This window comes from Lampetra fluviatilis, chromosome 4 (genome assembly GCF_964198595.1).
Source record: "Lampetra fluviatilis chromosome 4, kcLamFluv1.1, whole genome shotgun sequence".
Classification (NCBI taxonomy): domain Eukaryota; kingdom Metazoa; phylum Chordata; class Hyperoartia; order Petromyzontiformes; family Petromyzontidae; genus Lampetra; species Lampetra fluviatilis.
In genome coordinates this window covers 25,763,942-25,779,490 of record NC_136278.1, presented here as the reverse complement: position 1 = coordinate 25,779,490, position 15,549 = coordinate 25,763,942, and the positions used below count along the sequence as shown (strand labels likewise).

General features: G+C 43.7%; 1 protein-coding gene across 4 annotated transcripts in view; it reads right to left on the bottom strand.

The window, feature by feature from the left end:
- The window catches only part of LOC144931696 (rho GTPase-activating protein 18-like), a 44,821-nt gene that overhangs the window by 17,421 nt on the left and 11,851 nt on the right, over positions 1-15,549 (bottom strand). For 2 of the 4 annotated variants that reach the window (XM_078855871.1, XM_078855868.1), the window contains exons 3-8: positions 14,865-15,172; positions 13,552-13,660; positions 10,853-11,019; positions 9,836-10,007; positions 9,301-9,392; positions 7,833-7,910 (exon numbers count right to left, since the gene is read on the bottom strand). In XM_078855871.1, coding sequence (XP_078711997.1) covers positions 7,833-7,910; positions 9,301-9,392; positions 9,836-10,007; positions 10,853-11,019; positions 13,552-13,660; positions 14,865-15,172 — 926 coding nt within the window. The remainder of the gene's footprint in view (positions 1-7,832; positions 7,911-9,300; positions 9,393-9,835; positions 10,008-10,852; positions 11,020-13,551; positions 13,661-14,864; positions 15,173-15,549) is intronic. The other 2 variants (XM_078855869.1, XM_078855870.1) reach the window with 2 other exon arrangements.

Genomic DNA, 15,549 nt, shown 5'->3' with positions numbered 1-15,549 from the left:
GTTACCTGCTTGTCGATGGAAATGTTAATGGGTTCATTTTGGTGGCTTTGTTGTCGTTGCTGCTGCTGCTGCTGCTACACGCAAATGATGCATAGGTTATTATGGGATGAAGTGCAAATTAAATACGGTGGGATATATCAAAAATGCAACCCTGTAATATGTAGACTGTGATTACTCACCAAGATTCCATTATGACATGGCATATTCAAAACATCGCCATGCACAGATGAGCAAGGGCGAGCGCTTATCTCCTTTGGCAGACATGAGTTGGTCACGCAGATCCTCTACTCTTTTTGCATTTACATAACACTTCTCCACGCTTGTCAAATTTGGGGAGAGGAGCGTTGGCCCGGACTGGTTGGGGTATTCTTGTTACTTATGTTAGCCGTGACCGGGAATTGAACTCGGATGACTAGGTTCATAGCGTGTTGTGTGTCACCACTGTACCATAGCTCCCCCGTGGTATATCCTATGCACATAAAGTAGCTAAGGTTAATAACAGTGACGCATCATTGGAACCTAATTTTCCAGTAAAAAATATGATAATTGGTTTTTTACCCTTCTATCTGGCAACAAAACTGAGACTTTCTTTACAAGGAGTCATGTTTGCATAGACCACAATACCTGCAGTCATAATGCAAACAAAAAACACAACTCTGATAATGTATGCACTGTCCTTGAAGTTGATTGGTCCACACCCGAGACAGCTTTCCTTAGAGCCTAGTCTCAGTGCGCCTTTTGGCGTCCAACCCATGTGAGCCTAGGCTCTAAGGAAAGCTGTCTCGGGTGTGGACCATTCAACTTCAAGGACAGTGCATATCATTATCAGAGTTATGTTTTTGTTTGCATTATGACTGCAGGTATTGTGGTCTATGCAAACATGACTCCTTGTAAAAAAAGGTGTCAGTTTTGTTGCCAGATAGAAGGGTAAAAAAACAATTATCAACAGTGACGCATGTATAAAACGTATGCAGCACATGCAAACGTATACAGTACACCAAACACGGTATCTACACAAGTGCGTGTGCACATACAATGCAGACCCGTTCATGAGTGGCAAAGCGAAACGGAACTCAACACAGAATCCTTGTTTTGTCAGCAGTTCCCTTGCACTGTGGCATGCGAGCATATGGTTATTGGGATGATTCATTCGTCACAGTTAATGCCGGACAGTAGGCAAGCGGAACAGCGGAACGCACCAAGTGTTTGTCACTCACTGCAATTCTGTTGGCTGGGAGTCATTTTCCCCGCTCCCGAAAGTGGCACATGCATCGAAGCGGCATGTGTCCTGGGTCACTCACTACCTCTGAGCGCTGGACTCGTGAAAAGTCTTGCGCTCCGCCTCTGTCGTGGACAGGCAATTTTATACAATGCTGATGTTTTGATTGCAGCCACATTTTCTTATTGACTGCTGTGCACCGATTCATCATAACTTTTTTTTTTCGACGTTGCTATTGGGTGATGTATTTACATATATTCACAGTTGTGCCAATGTGTGTATGGGAGATGCAGCGCTGCACAATAAGAGTGAGAAAATGTGAAAAAAAAATGTATTGCCCCCCGTACGAGGGGGGTGCAATGATGCAATGTAGTCATTAATTCGCACAATCACAAATCATGCTGTGAATCACACGTGGAAGAGAATCTATCATTTCAACTCGTATATATACGTTCTATGCAGTTAGTTCACGTAACGCCTGCAGCCACTATAGGCACAACATTCACCACAATAACAACTTTGTACGTGTAATCATGTTTTTGATTTATCGATCAAACCGTGACCCGCCCCCTCCCAAAATCGTGACAATTCCCTTGCATCACAAGGGCTGCAGACCATTGCGGGTCTCGTGTGCTCAGGTTCAACAAATGAATCGCCACAAATGTTCAAGATGCTCAGAAAAAAAATCAGTCTCCGCAAGTCTGAGCTGCCAAATTAATGAAACCCTCCTTGTTGCCTGGCAGCCAGGCTGCATGGCGGTCCAGGATAAATACAAATTATGATTCTGGCTGGGTGAACCTGGTGTGGGACGTTGACCACAAAATGAATCTTTTCTAGCATCAAAAACGCGAGCTCAAACTGTAACAATTGATACAAATTGCAAGACGAGTGGACCATTACAGACTTGCACTGTATGTATGTTGAACTTCTTTTGCACTGTACGTAGCCAACCATGCTTATCGGAGGTGTGCGCAAACCTGCCCTTGCCCGCACTGGTGTGGCACAAGCCAGCACCGAAGACAAACTCTTGAATCACGCAGTTCATGCGAGCGAGGAGAGTCTATGGCGCCAGCCCACATTCGTTATTTCCATGCCTCTGGCGTTTACAACACTCGGGATAAATATGCTGATTGTATGGCCGTGCTTCAGTTTGACTTTTCATAACAGTAGGACTTCTCACACACTGTAATCACCATACCAGCAGCTGGACTGAGCAAGAGTTGCAATGGCATAGAAGCAAAAGGGTAATCACCACCATGCCATCCTGCACCACCAGACAGATGCAATGTGTCAAATGCTCGCGGCAGTTCGTAACTGACCAGATGAAAGAGCACAGCAGCTGCAGTTCCATTGGTTCCATTCAATGTTGCTGCCAATGAAGCTCCATTCGACATTTCAACGAGCACAATGAACTGTACTGCACTGGTTCTTGAACTCGCCTGTGTTGCTCAAGGCCTACCAAGTCGAACGTGATCATCACCATGTGCTTGGCAATCCAGGGTCCAAATTTTCCAAATTCTAAATTTGCCCACAAAATTAGTCAATTGGCGATTACAGTCAAAAGGCAAAAAAGCTAACACGCGATTCTTACCTTTTGCGAATGACAATTCAGAGGCAATAACTAAATAAATAAACCAACATCGGCCCATCTCATCTCGAGGTTTTTTTTCCCGTTGCATGCAAGCACATGGTGTGATGTCATTGCCTATAAACCAGAGCATGTCTCAGCGACGAGATTGTCCAATTTGCCTTCACTTTTATAAATCTCCGTTTCCAAGCGACAGCGAGATTTTTCAGCCACATTAAATCAAAATTGCGTTTCACGTGAATTTCAAGAGCGGGCCCCTTCACAAGTGTGCCTTTTTGTATCAATATTTCACAAATGTGTGAATGTTTTAATGGCACACGTTACACTTTGTAATTCTGGCGAAGCAACGTTAGATTATAATCCTCAAGATAAATTACGTTTAAATTCACATGGAAAACAGCAAAGTGGCATTCAAAGTTTATGCAAAACCATGGGCGAATTTTTGCTGGGGGTGGGGGCAACGCCCCAACCAAACTGAACACCTTTATTAAGTTATTTTCAGTAGCTTACAATTAAGATTAAAAAAAATAGATACATTAATTCTATGCACCCGCGATTCCTAATGCGAAGGGCAAAGCGAACCCATGCCCTCCTCAAAATATAGGAGTAAAACTCCGCCTATGTGTAAAACCGAACGTTAAAAGAGAACTAACAATCCTGTATGGTAAAATAGCATAAAAATATACGTAGGACGGAAGTTTACAGCTTACTGTCAATTCACTGCTGGATGAAGGCCTCTCCAATGCTGTGCCAGTTGGGGGGGGGGGATTGTTTCACCATAATTCACCAAACCGGTCAGTGTCGGTTAAGGGTATAAACTTAGATGCTTGAATAAATGTGGAGCTTCTCATTTACCCTGGGCCTTGAAACGTTTAAGAAGGGTCTTGCAATGGGATTCATACTCCTAGTTCTTTCGGTAAAGTCACGTAGGTAAAACATGAAATACACATTTTTTATTAATTTTTATTTCATTTTTTACCTACGTGACTTTACCGAAAGAACTAAGAGTAGGAATCATTGCAGTCACGAAAGCTTCAAATCTAGAATTGCAATGGCATGTTTGGCCAATTTCATGAATGAGTGTTTTGCCACGTGTAATGCCAAGTTTAAGTGAGTTTGTTTACGTGTTGCGTGGACGATCCCATTCAGCCAGTTTCTCGGCTATTTTACAAAGGGAGATTTCCGTGGTGCGCGAGCTCAGCGGCAATACCATAAACACAGTCAACATTTTTAATCTTCTTGGTTCTTTCGGTAAAGTCACGTAGAAGGAAAATAATAAAATAATACAAATAAAACATAATAAAATAATTATCATGACGTTTCGGCCACAATTCAAGCAGCCGTCTTCAGGTGGAGAACAGGTCTGTCGAAAAGGCACTTTAGACTCTGCACTTCAGACTCTGCCTTCTCGACAGACCTGTTCTCCACCTGAAGACGGCTGCTTGCGTTGTGGCCGAAACGTCGTGAGAATTATTTTATTATGTTTTATTTTCATTATTTTATTATTTTCCTTCTACAAAAGAACCAAGAAGATGAATCCCTGCAGTCACGAAAGCTTTAAATCGGAACATTTTTAATATTGCAGAGAACGCGTACGGACAGGGTCCTTTAGGAACGTTGCACAACTTGCCGTGTGCACATGGAACCAAAAAAGCCAGAGAAAACCCACGCATGCATCCAGAAACATTTCACTCTGTGCGGACAGATTCATGAATCCATTTCTGCGGCACCCCCTCCCCCAACCCCAATCCTAAATCAATTGGTTATGACCTGGAAGTCTCCCATCCAAGTGTCAAGTACCAGAGGTGTGGACTCGAGTCATGTGACTTGGACTCGAGTCAGACTCGAGTCATGAATTTGATGACTTGCGACTCGACTTGGACTTGCATAACAATGACTTTGTCCCACCTATGAGATGTGGACTCGAGTCATGTGACTTGGACTCGAGTCAGACTCGAGTCATGAATTTGATGACTTGCGACTCGACTTGGACTTGCATAACAATGACTTTGTCCCACCTCTGTCAAGTACAGACCAGACTCACCCCCCCCCCCCCCGTTTAAGCAGGGTTCAACGTTGCTTTGACATTCAAGCTCGTGTTGGTGGATCACACAGCGATGGTGCCTGCATTGGCGATCCACTTGCAGGAAAATTGCGATTTGTGTATAAGGCACCTGATTATTGCCGTGGGTAAAATGTGGGTGTTTTTTTTTCTTTCCAGATATTCCTGTTTCCTCCCAATGTGCAAATCTACACTGTAAGGAATTGGCTAAACATCACGAAGCAGGAAGACAAAGCCTGGCAACACTCTCCTGGGTAAACAGTATGCTCATATATATATACCAGGCATGCTAAGGCTACGTATTCTACGTAATCCGTGTGAATATCGCATTGTCTCTTGGAGATATTCCAAGTTTTGTGTCCATCCTTGTGTGTTTCTTTGAGCGATTTTTCACATTTTCAACGTGAATATTAGCAGCTGGAAAATTTGCATATCCATTGAAATGTTTTCTCATTCAATTTTTCGTTACAGTTTAGTCATTTTATATATATACTGTATTGATATCGACTTCCAAAAATAAGCTTGTGACGTTCTGGCTATAACGAATTTTAAATGTGTATTTTCCATTAGACAGCGTGCCTAATTGGCACGTGTCAAAAGGGCACAAAGTGAAAGCTGCTCATCATTCATCCTGCGGAACACATCTACGGTGCAGAGTAAACCGCTGTCTAGAAGTCACGTGATGTTACCCTCCCCCTCCATCACAATAAAAGCTTTCACTGCATCATATCATTATATAGCGTGGCCCATGTGTGAATGTACGCCTCCCAATAAATCTGTGCACCTAACTGCACCAGGGCACGCGCTTTATGGTTTCCATCACCGACATATTAACAATATTTTCCCCATCTTTCAGTTGTACATAGATTTTTTGTTATCCTAAGTTATACCCAGCACTAAATCTGTGTTGTTCTAGTCAGAAAAAGAGGAAGCTAATTGTTATTTTTTACTGGCAAATGAGGTTCCAATGGAGGATGCTAATTATTTTGACCTCACCCACATCGATTTTTTTTTACTGTAATGAAAGTAATTGGTAGGAGGTTTCATATTATGTTCAAGGTATTAGAAACAAAAAAGTGGGGGGGGGGGGGGAAACAGAGCGACCTTTCATATACGGCTACTGGAAACTATCGAGCCTGAAAGGGATGAGTGGTTTCACTGCAATGGATGGAGCATGCCTTTGGTGCTTTGGCCTGTGCTAATTTCCCTATAGCGATTGATATAATTGTAAACAAATAGTGTCTTAGAAAACGGAGCCATGAGCATTAGCAAATTAAGGTTCCCCATGCGTTTCCGTCCCGAGCCTGACCCCCAATGCCAGGATATGCTTTTTGAATACATGCCAAAGTGTGTGCATTTGCGTCTGAGTACGTGCATGCGCGTGTGTGCGCGCGCAGAGCCCGTGTGTGTTTTTTTCCAATGATTAGATTCCTTTAAAAGCATCTGATCTCATTGCTGACCCTCTTCGCTGGGCCACTGGGCTGTGTGGAGAGCCCACCAGTGGCACAGGCCTGGATCTTAAATCACTGACACGGCGCTCCCACCCACGAGTGTCATATACCGGAACATTAACAAGGCGAGGGAGGACTCTGCTAATTCATTCACCTGCTGCCCTCTGAAATTGGATTCTGTCGCTTGGTCTCGCACGGCTGGAGTTCGTTATACGTATTGTCGTGCCCGCTTTTCCCCGCCTGCGAAGCTTTGCGGCGAGCGCTTTCGCCAATCCCTGACAGCCCAAATCCTGTAGCTGCTCGTGGATTAAACACCAGACAGAACGATTGGTGCGGTCATATGGCTTCGTCAGTGCCCATTACTCAATACAAAGTCCTTTGGCTGGTGTGTTGCAGTAAAACACACGAAAACAATAAAGTCAAAGTGATTTCCTGTTACAATGAACATTGAGGCATTGCTCATTTTCTATTTACAGCCCTGAGACAGCAGTAGAAATTCCACATGCCAATGGCATGGATGAGTTTGTCCATAGGTTAACCACTGTTTACTTCCCTGCAAAGTTGTATCGATTTTATCAACACAAGAGGAATGATGGGCTGAGTCAATGCCCAACCAACTCTGCCACTAGGGCCACTTGGCTGGATTAGGAATGACTCCACACAATTATCAATAAAACTGCCTTATAATTACAAGGAATATAAAAGGTGACATTTTGGCCAATAGCCCTTCTTCACGTGACATAGATGGGCCAGAGAAGTCATCAGAAGACAGATCAGATAATTTTCACTGTTGTAATCCTCATTTCCACTCCCCTTTTTGTTTGAAAAAGTGGCGTGTATTGAAATAAATGTGGAAACGTGTTTTGGAAAGATAAATGAATTTAAAAAATTGTATCCTAACTCAGGACCATAAAAAATGCATAAATCCTTTATTTACTGTCAATTGAACATATTTGGTCAAAATAAGCTACTCGTGACAGATTCCATCAAATTACTAAATGTTATCATTTGAGTTGCTACTCTAAAATAATCACGTAAATCAGAGTATACTATTGCAGCAGTTGCAATAAGAGCAAAACATTTTTTAAATATTGAAAATTACTCAACTTATTCAAATACTAAGGAGGCAATTTTGACTGGGGAAAAAAAGTAGCCAAAGGCGGAGCCCTGCAATTACTGGCTCACGCCACCGTTGGCAGAAGGACACTCGCTAAAGCGAGGTCTAGAGAGCACCTCTATGAAGGGTATTTGATCGACTGTTCCACGCTGACCAGATATTTTGGAAGAGGTGAGAGTGCCCACAATTTACTCCACAGCAGGTGGCCTGCTGATTTTACTTGCCTGACTGTGGCATTACCCATTTATACTGCTGCTGGCTGGGCATAGGCAGGAGAATTTAAGAAACTTGACCACTGCTGCAACTGCTCAGCCAGCGGATCAAATCGAATCGGCAACCTCCTGATTGCGAGACCATTGTGCTAAACGTTGCATTTTTACAAAATGTCCCCTTACCTTAATGCGAGCCGCTGAACCAGGGACCCTGAGTATTCCTTCAGCATTCAGACTTGTTTCTTCCAAGTGGCACAGAAGCTGTACAAAATAATCACAATAATAAAATATTACTCATGTTGCCAGAAGAACAAGAACATTACTATAAACATTGTTCGTACAACATAATTTACACCGTTAAAAGCGCCACTTGTATAAATGTAAAACTACACAAAGACAAAGATAAACTACACACACACAGCGAGGCATGCACTCTTAGTCAGGGGGTTGGAGGAGGGGGGGGGGTCTGTGTTTAAAATTTCCAGATGGCGGACACCCGCGGAGCCTGCAGACATTGACAAAAAAAACGTAGACTTGAGGAGCACGGAGGGGTGGGTAATGGGGAAAGGGAGTGGGTAAGGGGGACTCTTGTACAACCACCACCTTACCTCACTCTTTTGTATTGCATTTCACACAATGGGCCTCGTGCAACGATAAAAGCGCCTCAAGCACAAGTATGTACACCCGTGACCTGCCCTTATGAATAAATACTATGCTTGGCGTTTTTGTTTTGCTGCTGCATGCACATTACAGTATTGGTTCCTATAGGAATTGAGGAATTTTAAATTCCACTACGGTTACATAGCACGCCTGCAGGTTCGGTGCAGTATTTTGTTTCCATGACTTATGGGATAATTAAAAAGAATGTCTGAATTGATGTAATGCCCCATCCAGTTTTGTTTTAGTTTGGCACCGCAAAGAGCACACCGTTGATAAATGCTTTGCTTTTATTGAGTAAGTTATCATCGATAATGCTTAGCAATTTTAAAACACGACTAGATTCCAACCAGCTACTTAAAGGAAACAAGTGGATAAGCCATGCACAAAAAAAATCATCCCAATCCAAACTTTACAAGATCTGCCAAATACACCGTAATGATCTCATGACGAGTCTTATTAATGATGTACAGGATTCTAGGTTAGTGTGGGAGTTTCCATGATCCTGGCGAGACTCTCTCTGTGTTCTAGGTATTTCTTTCCCACCTTTCCCTCCCGATTCACGTGTGATTTATATTTCCCCTCATCAGCTGAATGTAAAAAGTGGGGTGTGCACCAGACTGCGACAGCAGTGGTAGGAGTGGGTGCAATTCACTCATTGTTTGAAATGAAACAAATTATTTGGTGATACTGCGTTGGCAGCGGTGCACAAATAACAAAACAAATACACTCAACACGTCCGTCAATGACAATGCCTTAGAAGGAAAAATATGTAATGGGTGACATTTTTTGTCAATGGCACTTCTTCTGAGCACATCAGAATCTGCATTTATGATGTCCAGTAGTCACAGACGTTCAGTAGCATAGAGCGGCCAGAGACAGAGAAGAGTTGAGAATAATTACATGTTTTAAATGTTTCCAGATAAAGTGTTTTCTTTTTAATTGGCAATATGAATAATTACCTATTTGTATCGTTTTAAAGAGCTAGGCTGACCTTGTGGAGAAAGATGGGTACTCTCGTGCCGGGAAACTTCCTCTGGTCCTGCTCCAGAACCACGGGAAGGGGAACTCCAAAGAGACCGTTTTCTAGAAGAAAAGACATCGCGCAAAAAAAACGTCACATTTACACACAAGGCGGTCCTCCGTCTTGTTTTGTGAAATCACTGTTGGACTCCAAATAAAACGAATTTAATTACCACAATAAACCATATTGTGTGCCATTCGGTATTCCCAGTTTGGTCTTGTTAAGTTGATCGCTGCCAACAGCAAGTCGACAAGGCATATTGGTTTCATGTAAATTGTATTTATTTGAACAAATTGTCAAACGCCAAATTTAATCAAAATGTTTATGGCACTGTACGCTTTTCGTGTTGTCAGCTGCCAAGATGAATACAATTAAGTTTGAAGGCAATCTTTACCCCTTCAAATGTAGACACATTCCCTCTTCACAGTCTCGACAATTCAGCATTTACTTTGACCAGGCTTTCTATCCAGAAATGTTGGTCATGTTTATCCTGTGCCCATCTGACCTTTAACCTTTGTCCTGATGGCCTTGGATCGCTTGAGGTCAATGGTGAGCGCATCGAGGAGGGCCGTGAGCTCGATGAGAGCCAGGAAGCGAATCTTTTTCATATCTTGAGCCGAGAGGTCATCCAGCCGCGTCGTTCCGAGGCACGGATGCTGAGAGCACGGCGCTCCTGCCTGACTCCCCCCCCCCCCCCCGCAACAACAGAAAAATAGACAGTTACACAGACTCCAACATGGCCCAACTCGCCAGAAACAGTGGGCTGTACCACTTGAAACAGGAAGCAGGCCGTGAACTCCACAAAACTGGATTCTTCACCAAAGTGATAGTAAAGTCGGTATGCAGGTGAGCTTCCAAATTCATAATGCCTGCAAGCTGTAGCTGGCACGCATCCCACATTACCATGATTAGATTTCAGCCACCAAAGCTCTTCTGGATTCATATTTTTTTGGGATCTGCTGCTTAAAGTGTTTTTTTGTCAATGTAATGGAAGACACATGCTGGTGTGTGAGTGAGACAGAGAGCAGTACATCGGAAGTGTGCGAGCCAGTGTTATTTGCCACGCAATGCTGAAATGCGTGTTCTGTGAGACATGGAACGGAATTTTAACCGCAACCCCCTGCAGCCTTCAAAGCCGGTGCCATATGTTTCACTGATGTGAGATTAATAGTGTCACCTACACATCCACATCTCTTTCATTAGAACCTTCATTACTCAATCCCCAAACACGAGTGATACATGTAAATTAAATAAAAAAACGATAGTTTGAAATTATTGTAATTAAATAATGTTTTAGGTAAATGCTTTAAATGTCAGAATGTATTTTTTTAATAGTTTTTTTATTTCTATGTTTTCAACAATGCAGTACTATGTACACAAATAACCAGGATACAAATTACAAACGATAACACAACAAGAGGCGAGTTACAATGGACACAGCGCGCATCTGACTCGACAAGAGACTGAAAAATCGAATCGACAATGGCAAATGTTTGCGGTGTCCTTGTTTCGTGCAAAGTACCGAGTGTTGCCGGCCACTTACGGATGTGGCGTTTCCCTCTTCTGCGCTGGTTGACGACTGACAGCCGCAGGCGGCCTGGTCAGAATACGGCACATCTGATTGAAGGTCAGCGACCTCGGCTGCTTCCTGAGCCGACAGAGTGCACGGCTCCGAGGAGAGGGCACCATCTGGGACGGGTCATTAGAGAACATCTCTGCAGGCTCAAGCCGATCTACAGCGTTGTATAATTCAAATCCGACACCATGTCTGTAAACGTTGAGAAAACCCATCGCAACAGGAAAATCCGTGCAGGCTGGAAACAATTTGCTTGAGTGCGAGTCATTAGCATGCACTCTAACAATAACCAGGTCATATAAGAGATAAAGGGGCAGCCCTGCAATTACTTCCTCACACGAGTGCTGGCAGAAGGGCATCTTATAGAAGGATTCATCTAAACGGTATTTGGCCTACTCTTCTATGTTAGCAAATTCCCCGTAATTCCCGTACCCACTAACCTCCCTCCCCATACCCCAACCTTATTCACCATACCACGTTTAGCTACCCTCATTGTACCACTCATAGGCCTTGTAAAGCGCCTTGGATCAAGGCGTGATATGAGCATAAGATAAGATCTTGGCAGAGGAGGGAGTACTCACAATTTACCCCACCACACACGACCTGCCGATTGGGTAAATAATATAAATCCTCTTCTTGGTTCTTTCGGTAAAGTCACGTAGAAGGGAAATAATAAAATAATAAAAATTTTACATAATAAAATAATTCTCACGACATTTCAGCCACAACGCAAGCAGCCGTCCTCAGGTGAAGAACAGGTCTGTCAACAGGTCTGTCGGAAAGACAGCGTCTTTCCGACAGACCTGTTCTTCACCTGAGGATGGCTGCTTGCCTTGTGGCCGAAACGTCGTGAGAATTATTTTATTATGTTTTCTTTTTATTATTTTATTATTTCCCTTCTACGTGACTTTACCGAAAGAACCAAGAAGATGAATCCCTGCAGTCACGAAAGCTTTAAATCGAAATATAAATCCTGCTCACATACATTCCACGCAATAGAATAGAATCCTTTTGTCAATCCGCTGCTGGATGAAGGCCTCTCAATGTCATGTCAGTCATGGGTTTACTTTGACCATACTTCACCATGCGGGTCAGTGTGGGTCGGTGGAGGATGGGCCCAGGACTGGTCCAATGTATCACTTTACAATGAAATTTAACTCAATTTGCTAGGTTTTATCGTACCCATTGCACCAGTGCTGCCTCCAGTATCCTAACTAGGCTGTATTATATAATTTAAGTAATCTCAAGTTAAGAGTCAAATCAGAGTGATTTCCTGCTCAAATGAAAATTGAGGCAGGGCTCATCTTCTATTTATATCCCTGAGCCATTGGTGGCAATTTCACAAATCTATGGCAGGGCCGGGTCTATCCATTGGGCAACCACTGTTGACTTGCCCACAAAGTGGTACCAATTGTATCGACCCTGGGGGGATGATGGGATGAGTCAACCCCCAACCAAAATTTTTATTGTGAGGCGTTAGCAACTGCTGCTGAGCCACCTAAACATAGGGGATGAGCTGCGTCCCAATGCTCATTTGAGCAAGAAATCACCAAAAAATTTTTACTTGATATATATTTTGAATGTGATTGTAGGACCACATCGCGGGAGAGTCAAGAACATCAGTGAGTAGAGTTGTGAGTAGAGTTGCAAGACCCACTTCAATGTTTAAAGAACCCTTCTCTGTATTTTAAATGCTACCCGAACAGCCTTCTGGGTGAAGTAATAATTTACATTTCGTGTAGATTACTCATCTGTGTGAGTGATAGCTGCCCCTACACAAATATTGACATGTGCGGTATGATTAGAGCCAAAAGGCTGTTAAAAAGGTCATATAACAAAGCCATTAGTTGGTTGACCTTAGACCTTCGAACCAAAGATATGTGTGTGTGAGAATGCATGGAGCTAACCGATTTTTATATTACACCAACAGCTGTATATAACCGTTTGTATCACATTGTCAAGACAACCGACTAACTACTCCGTTTCCACTACAACTAACCTTTCCTTCCCAGGGACTGAATGTTTACTAATAAACCAAAAAAAATTACCGATATAAAACTCCACTGAAATATTCATGAGCTCCAATATTTTTCTACCCAAATGGAATCAATGGTGCAATTTGTTAAACACAGAGGAACCTAAATTTTGACTTTAAACTTCCGTGACTGCAAGAATTCATATTCTTGGTTCTTTTGGTAGTCACCTAGATAGAAAATAATAAGAATACAATTAAATTAAATGAATAAAAATGTAAATACATTGAACATAATAAAAGCAAAAAACCCAGGACGTTTCGATCGCAACACAAGCGGTCTTCATCAGGCGGAGAGAAAAGAGGGGGCAAAGCCTCCAAATGCCACTGCTTATAAGGACTTTCAAAGTGAGCAAAGCTGTGCGGCGTGGTTTTTTGCTTTCATTATTTTAAATTTATAATTAGAATTTTGAATTTGTATTTATTTAATTGTGTTATTATCTTTTCTATCTAAGCGACTTTACCGAAAGAACCAAGAATGCAGAGGAACTTTACGTCAAAACGTACTTTCTTCTCACTTGCCGTTTTTGGTAGCTTGCAACCTGGAGATATGTATATGTGGAATAATTAATTGCCTTCTGCTGAAATAGTGTAATGCTGTGGAGTGAGTTACTTTGTTTCTCTGTGGTCTTGCTGTCCGCTGTAGGAGTACTGTTTGCCGATGGCTGCTCTGTTGACTGGTTGCCCTCGGGTGGCCGAGAAGTTCCATTGTCAAGGCTCTGCTGTTGGGGATCACGCAGGGAGAAGGGTCATCGCGGGAAGGTCATGCGAGTTTAGAGGAAGTGCTGCATAACATAACACACTTGAAATGACCTGCAAGTGACTGAGGGCAATGGCCGCCACATTCTGGCAGACTCGTGCGCGTTTTCAGGCCAGGGTCTGGGCCACCTTGCGCCCACAGGGACAATGTTTTAGACAAATGTTTTGGACGAGGTGTGATGCTCTCCGAGACGCCCCGGTGTAGAGGACACTACAGTATATGAAAAGCAAATCATTTTCATTGTCCATGAGAATGTTTTCAACAGCAATATTTCTATACACTCTAAGTACCGTATGTGAGCAGAGGATGACGATGTCATTATTTTGGTTAAAAAGGCTCAATGGGTCTCAAGACTCTTCCCAAAAAGCATTCTGCCTCGAGATGTTTGGCCAATACATGTTTTCGGCGAGTACATTGGCAGTGCTGCAGTGCACCTACCAATGCACTTCCTGGAGGTGGAAGACAATGAAAGGCAGCTTGAGAGTTGTGTGCGATGCCTGTGATATACACAAGCCTAATCTGCTGCCAATCCACGTGCCGATAGATGGCTTTAAATTATTGCATTCATAAAAACGTGCAATTCGTATCATAATTGGGTGTTTACCCCTCATGCAAATTATAAACCAATGGTACATTTAGGACAATGGCATGAACAAAACAAACTGCACATACAAGGTAGAGAGCAACAAAGGAACAACACAAACAAGCCGGTGAAAACGATACTATAATCTAGTTCCGAATCCTATCGCGACAATTCATCGCATTACTGTGAGGGGGAGTCGATAGATCACGACGCATCTACAGATGCCACCGAAGCAAGCAAGCTCCACTGCTCGCTCACTGGCGGTCAGTCGCATCTCTGTCACCATGGTTACGAACTTCACACCATGGTTACGAACGTCTCTCCTCGTATTCCTCCAACCACGCGGAGGAACTCAATCTGCCAAACCGACTGCGCTCAAGCACCACACTTTGGCTCAAACCACTTTGGTCCTTTTACACTTATTTTCTCACACTGCTCAACTTGGCAATAACCCTCCCAAGTTTTCACAGCCTTCCTCCATTCAAACAATACATTTAACCCACAACTATCAACGCCTTTCAATAGCGCCGCTTTCCGCCGGACCCTTTGGGCAGCCACTGCTACAAATGAACCGGCACCTCACCTCGGCACAAGCGCTCGCCGGGAAGACGTCTCGCACGTCGCGTGCCGAGGGCCGGTGCCGGCGCCGCCGCACGGTCTGCGTGTACGTGTCGAGGCGGCGCGCCACGGCCGCCGCCTGCGCCCGCGTGAGCGTGGAGTAGAGCGTGCGCCCGTCCGCGTCGCCACCCTCGCTCGCGCACGGCGCTGGCGAGGACGGCGACGGCGTGGACTGGCCGCTCGTTCGGCAGCTCGGGGCCGGGCTGCCCGAGACTTCGGAGACCAGGACGGTGAGACCCGCGGCGTGGAGCCACTCGGCTTCCAGCTCGCCCTCTGCAGTGGGGGGGGGGGAGGCGCGCAAAGCGGCGTTAACACTATGAGACATCTCCTTTACCAGTGGCAAAATATAGTAATAGGTTTTTACCCTTTCAACTGGTACAAAAACTGACACCTTTATAAAAGGCATCATGTTTGCAATAACCACAACACAAGCAGTCAAAATGCAAACAAAAATAAACAACTCTGATGATGATAATGATATGCACTGTCCTTGAAGTTGATTGGTCCACACCCGAGACTAGGCTCTAAGAAAAGCTATCTCGGGTGTGGACCAATCAACTTCAAGGACAGTGCATATCATTATCATCATCAGAGTTGTTTCTTTTTGTTTGCATTTTGACTGCTTGTGTTGTGGTTATTGCAAACATGAT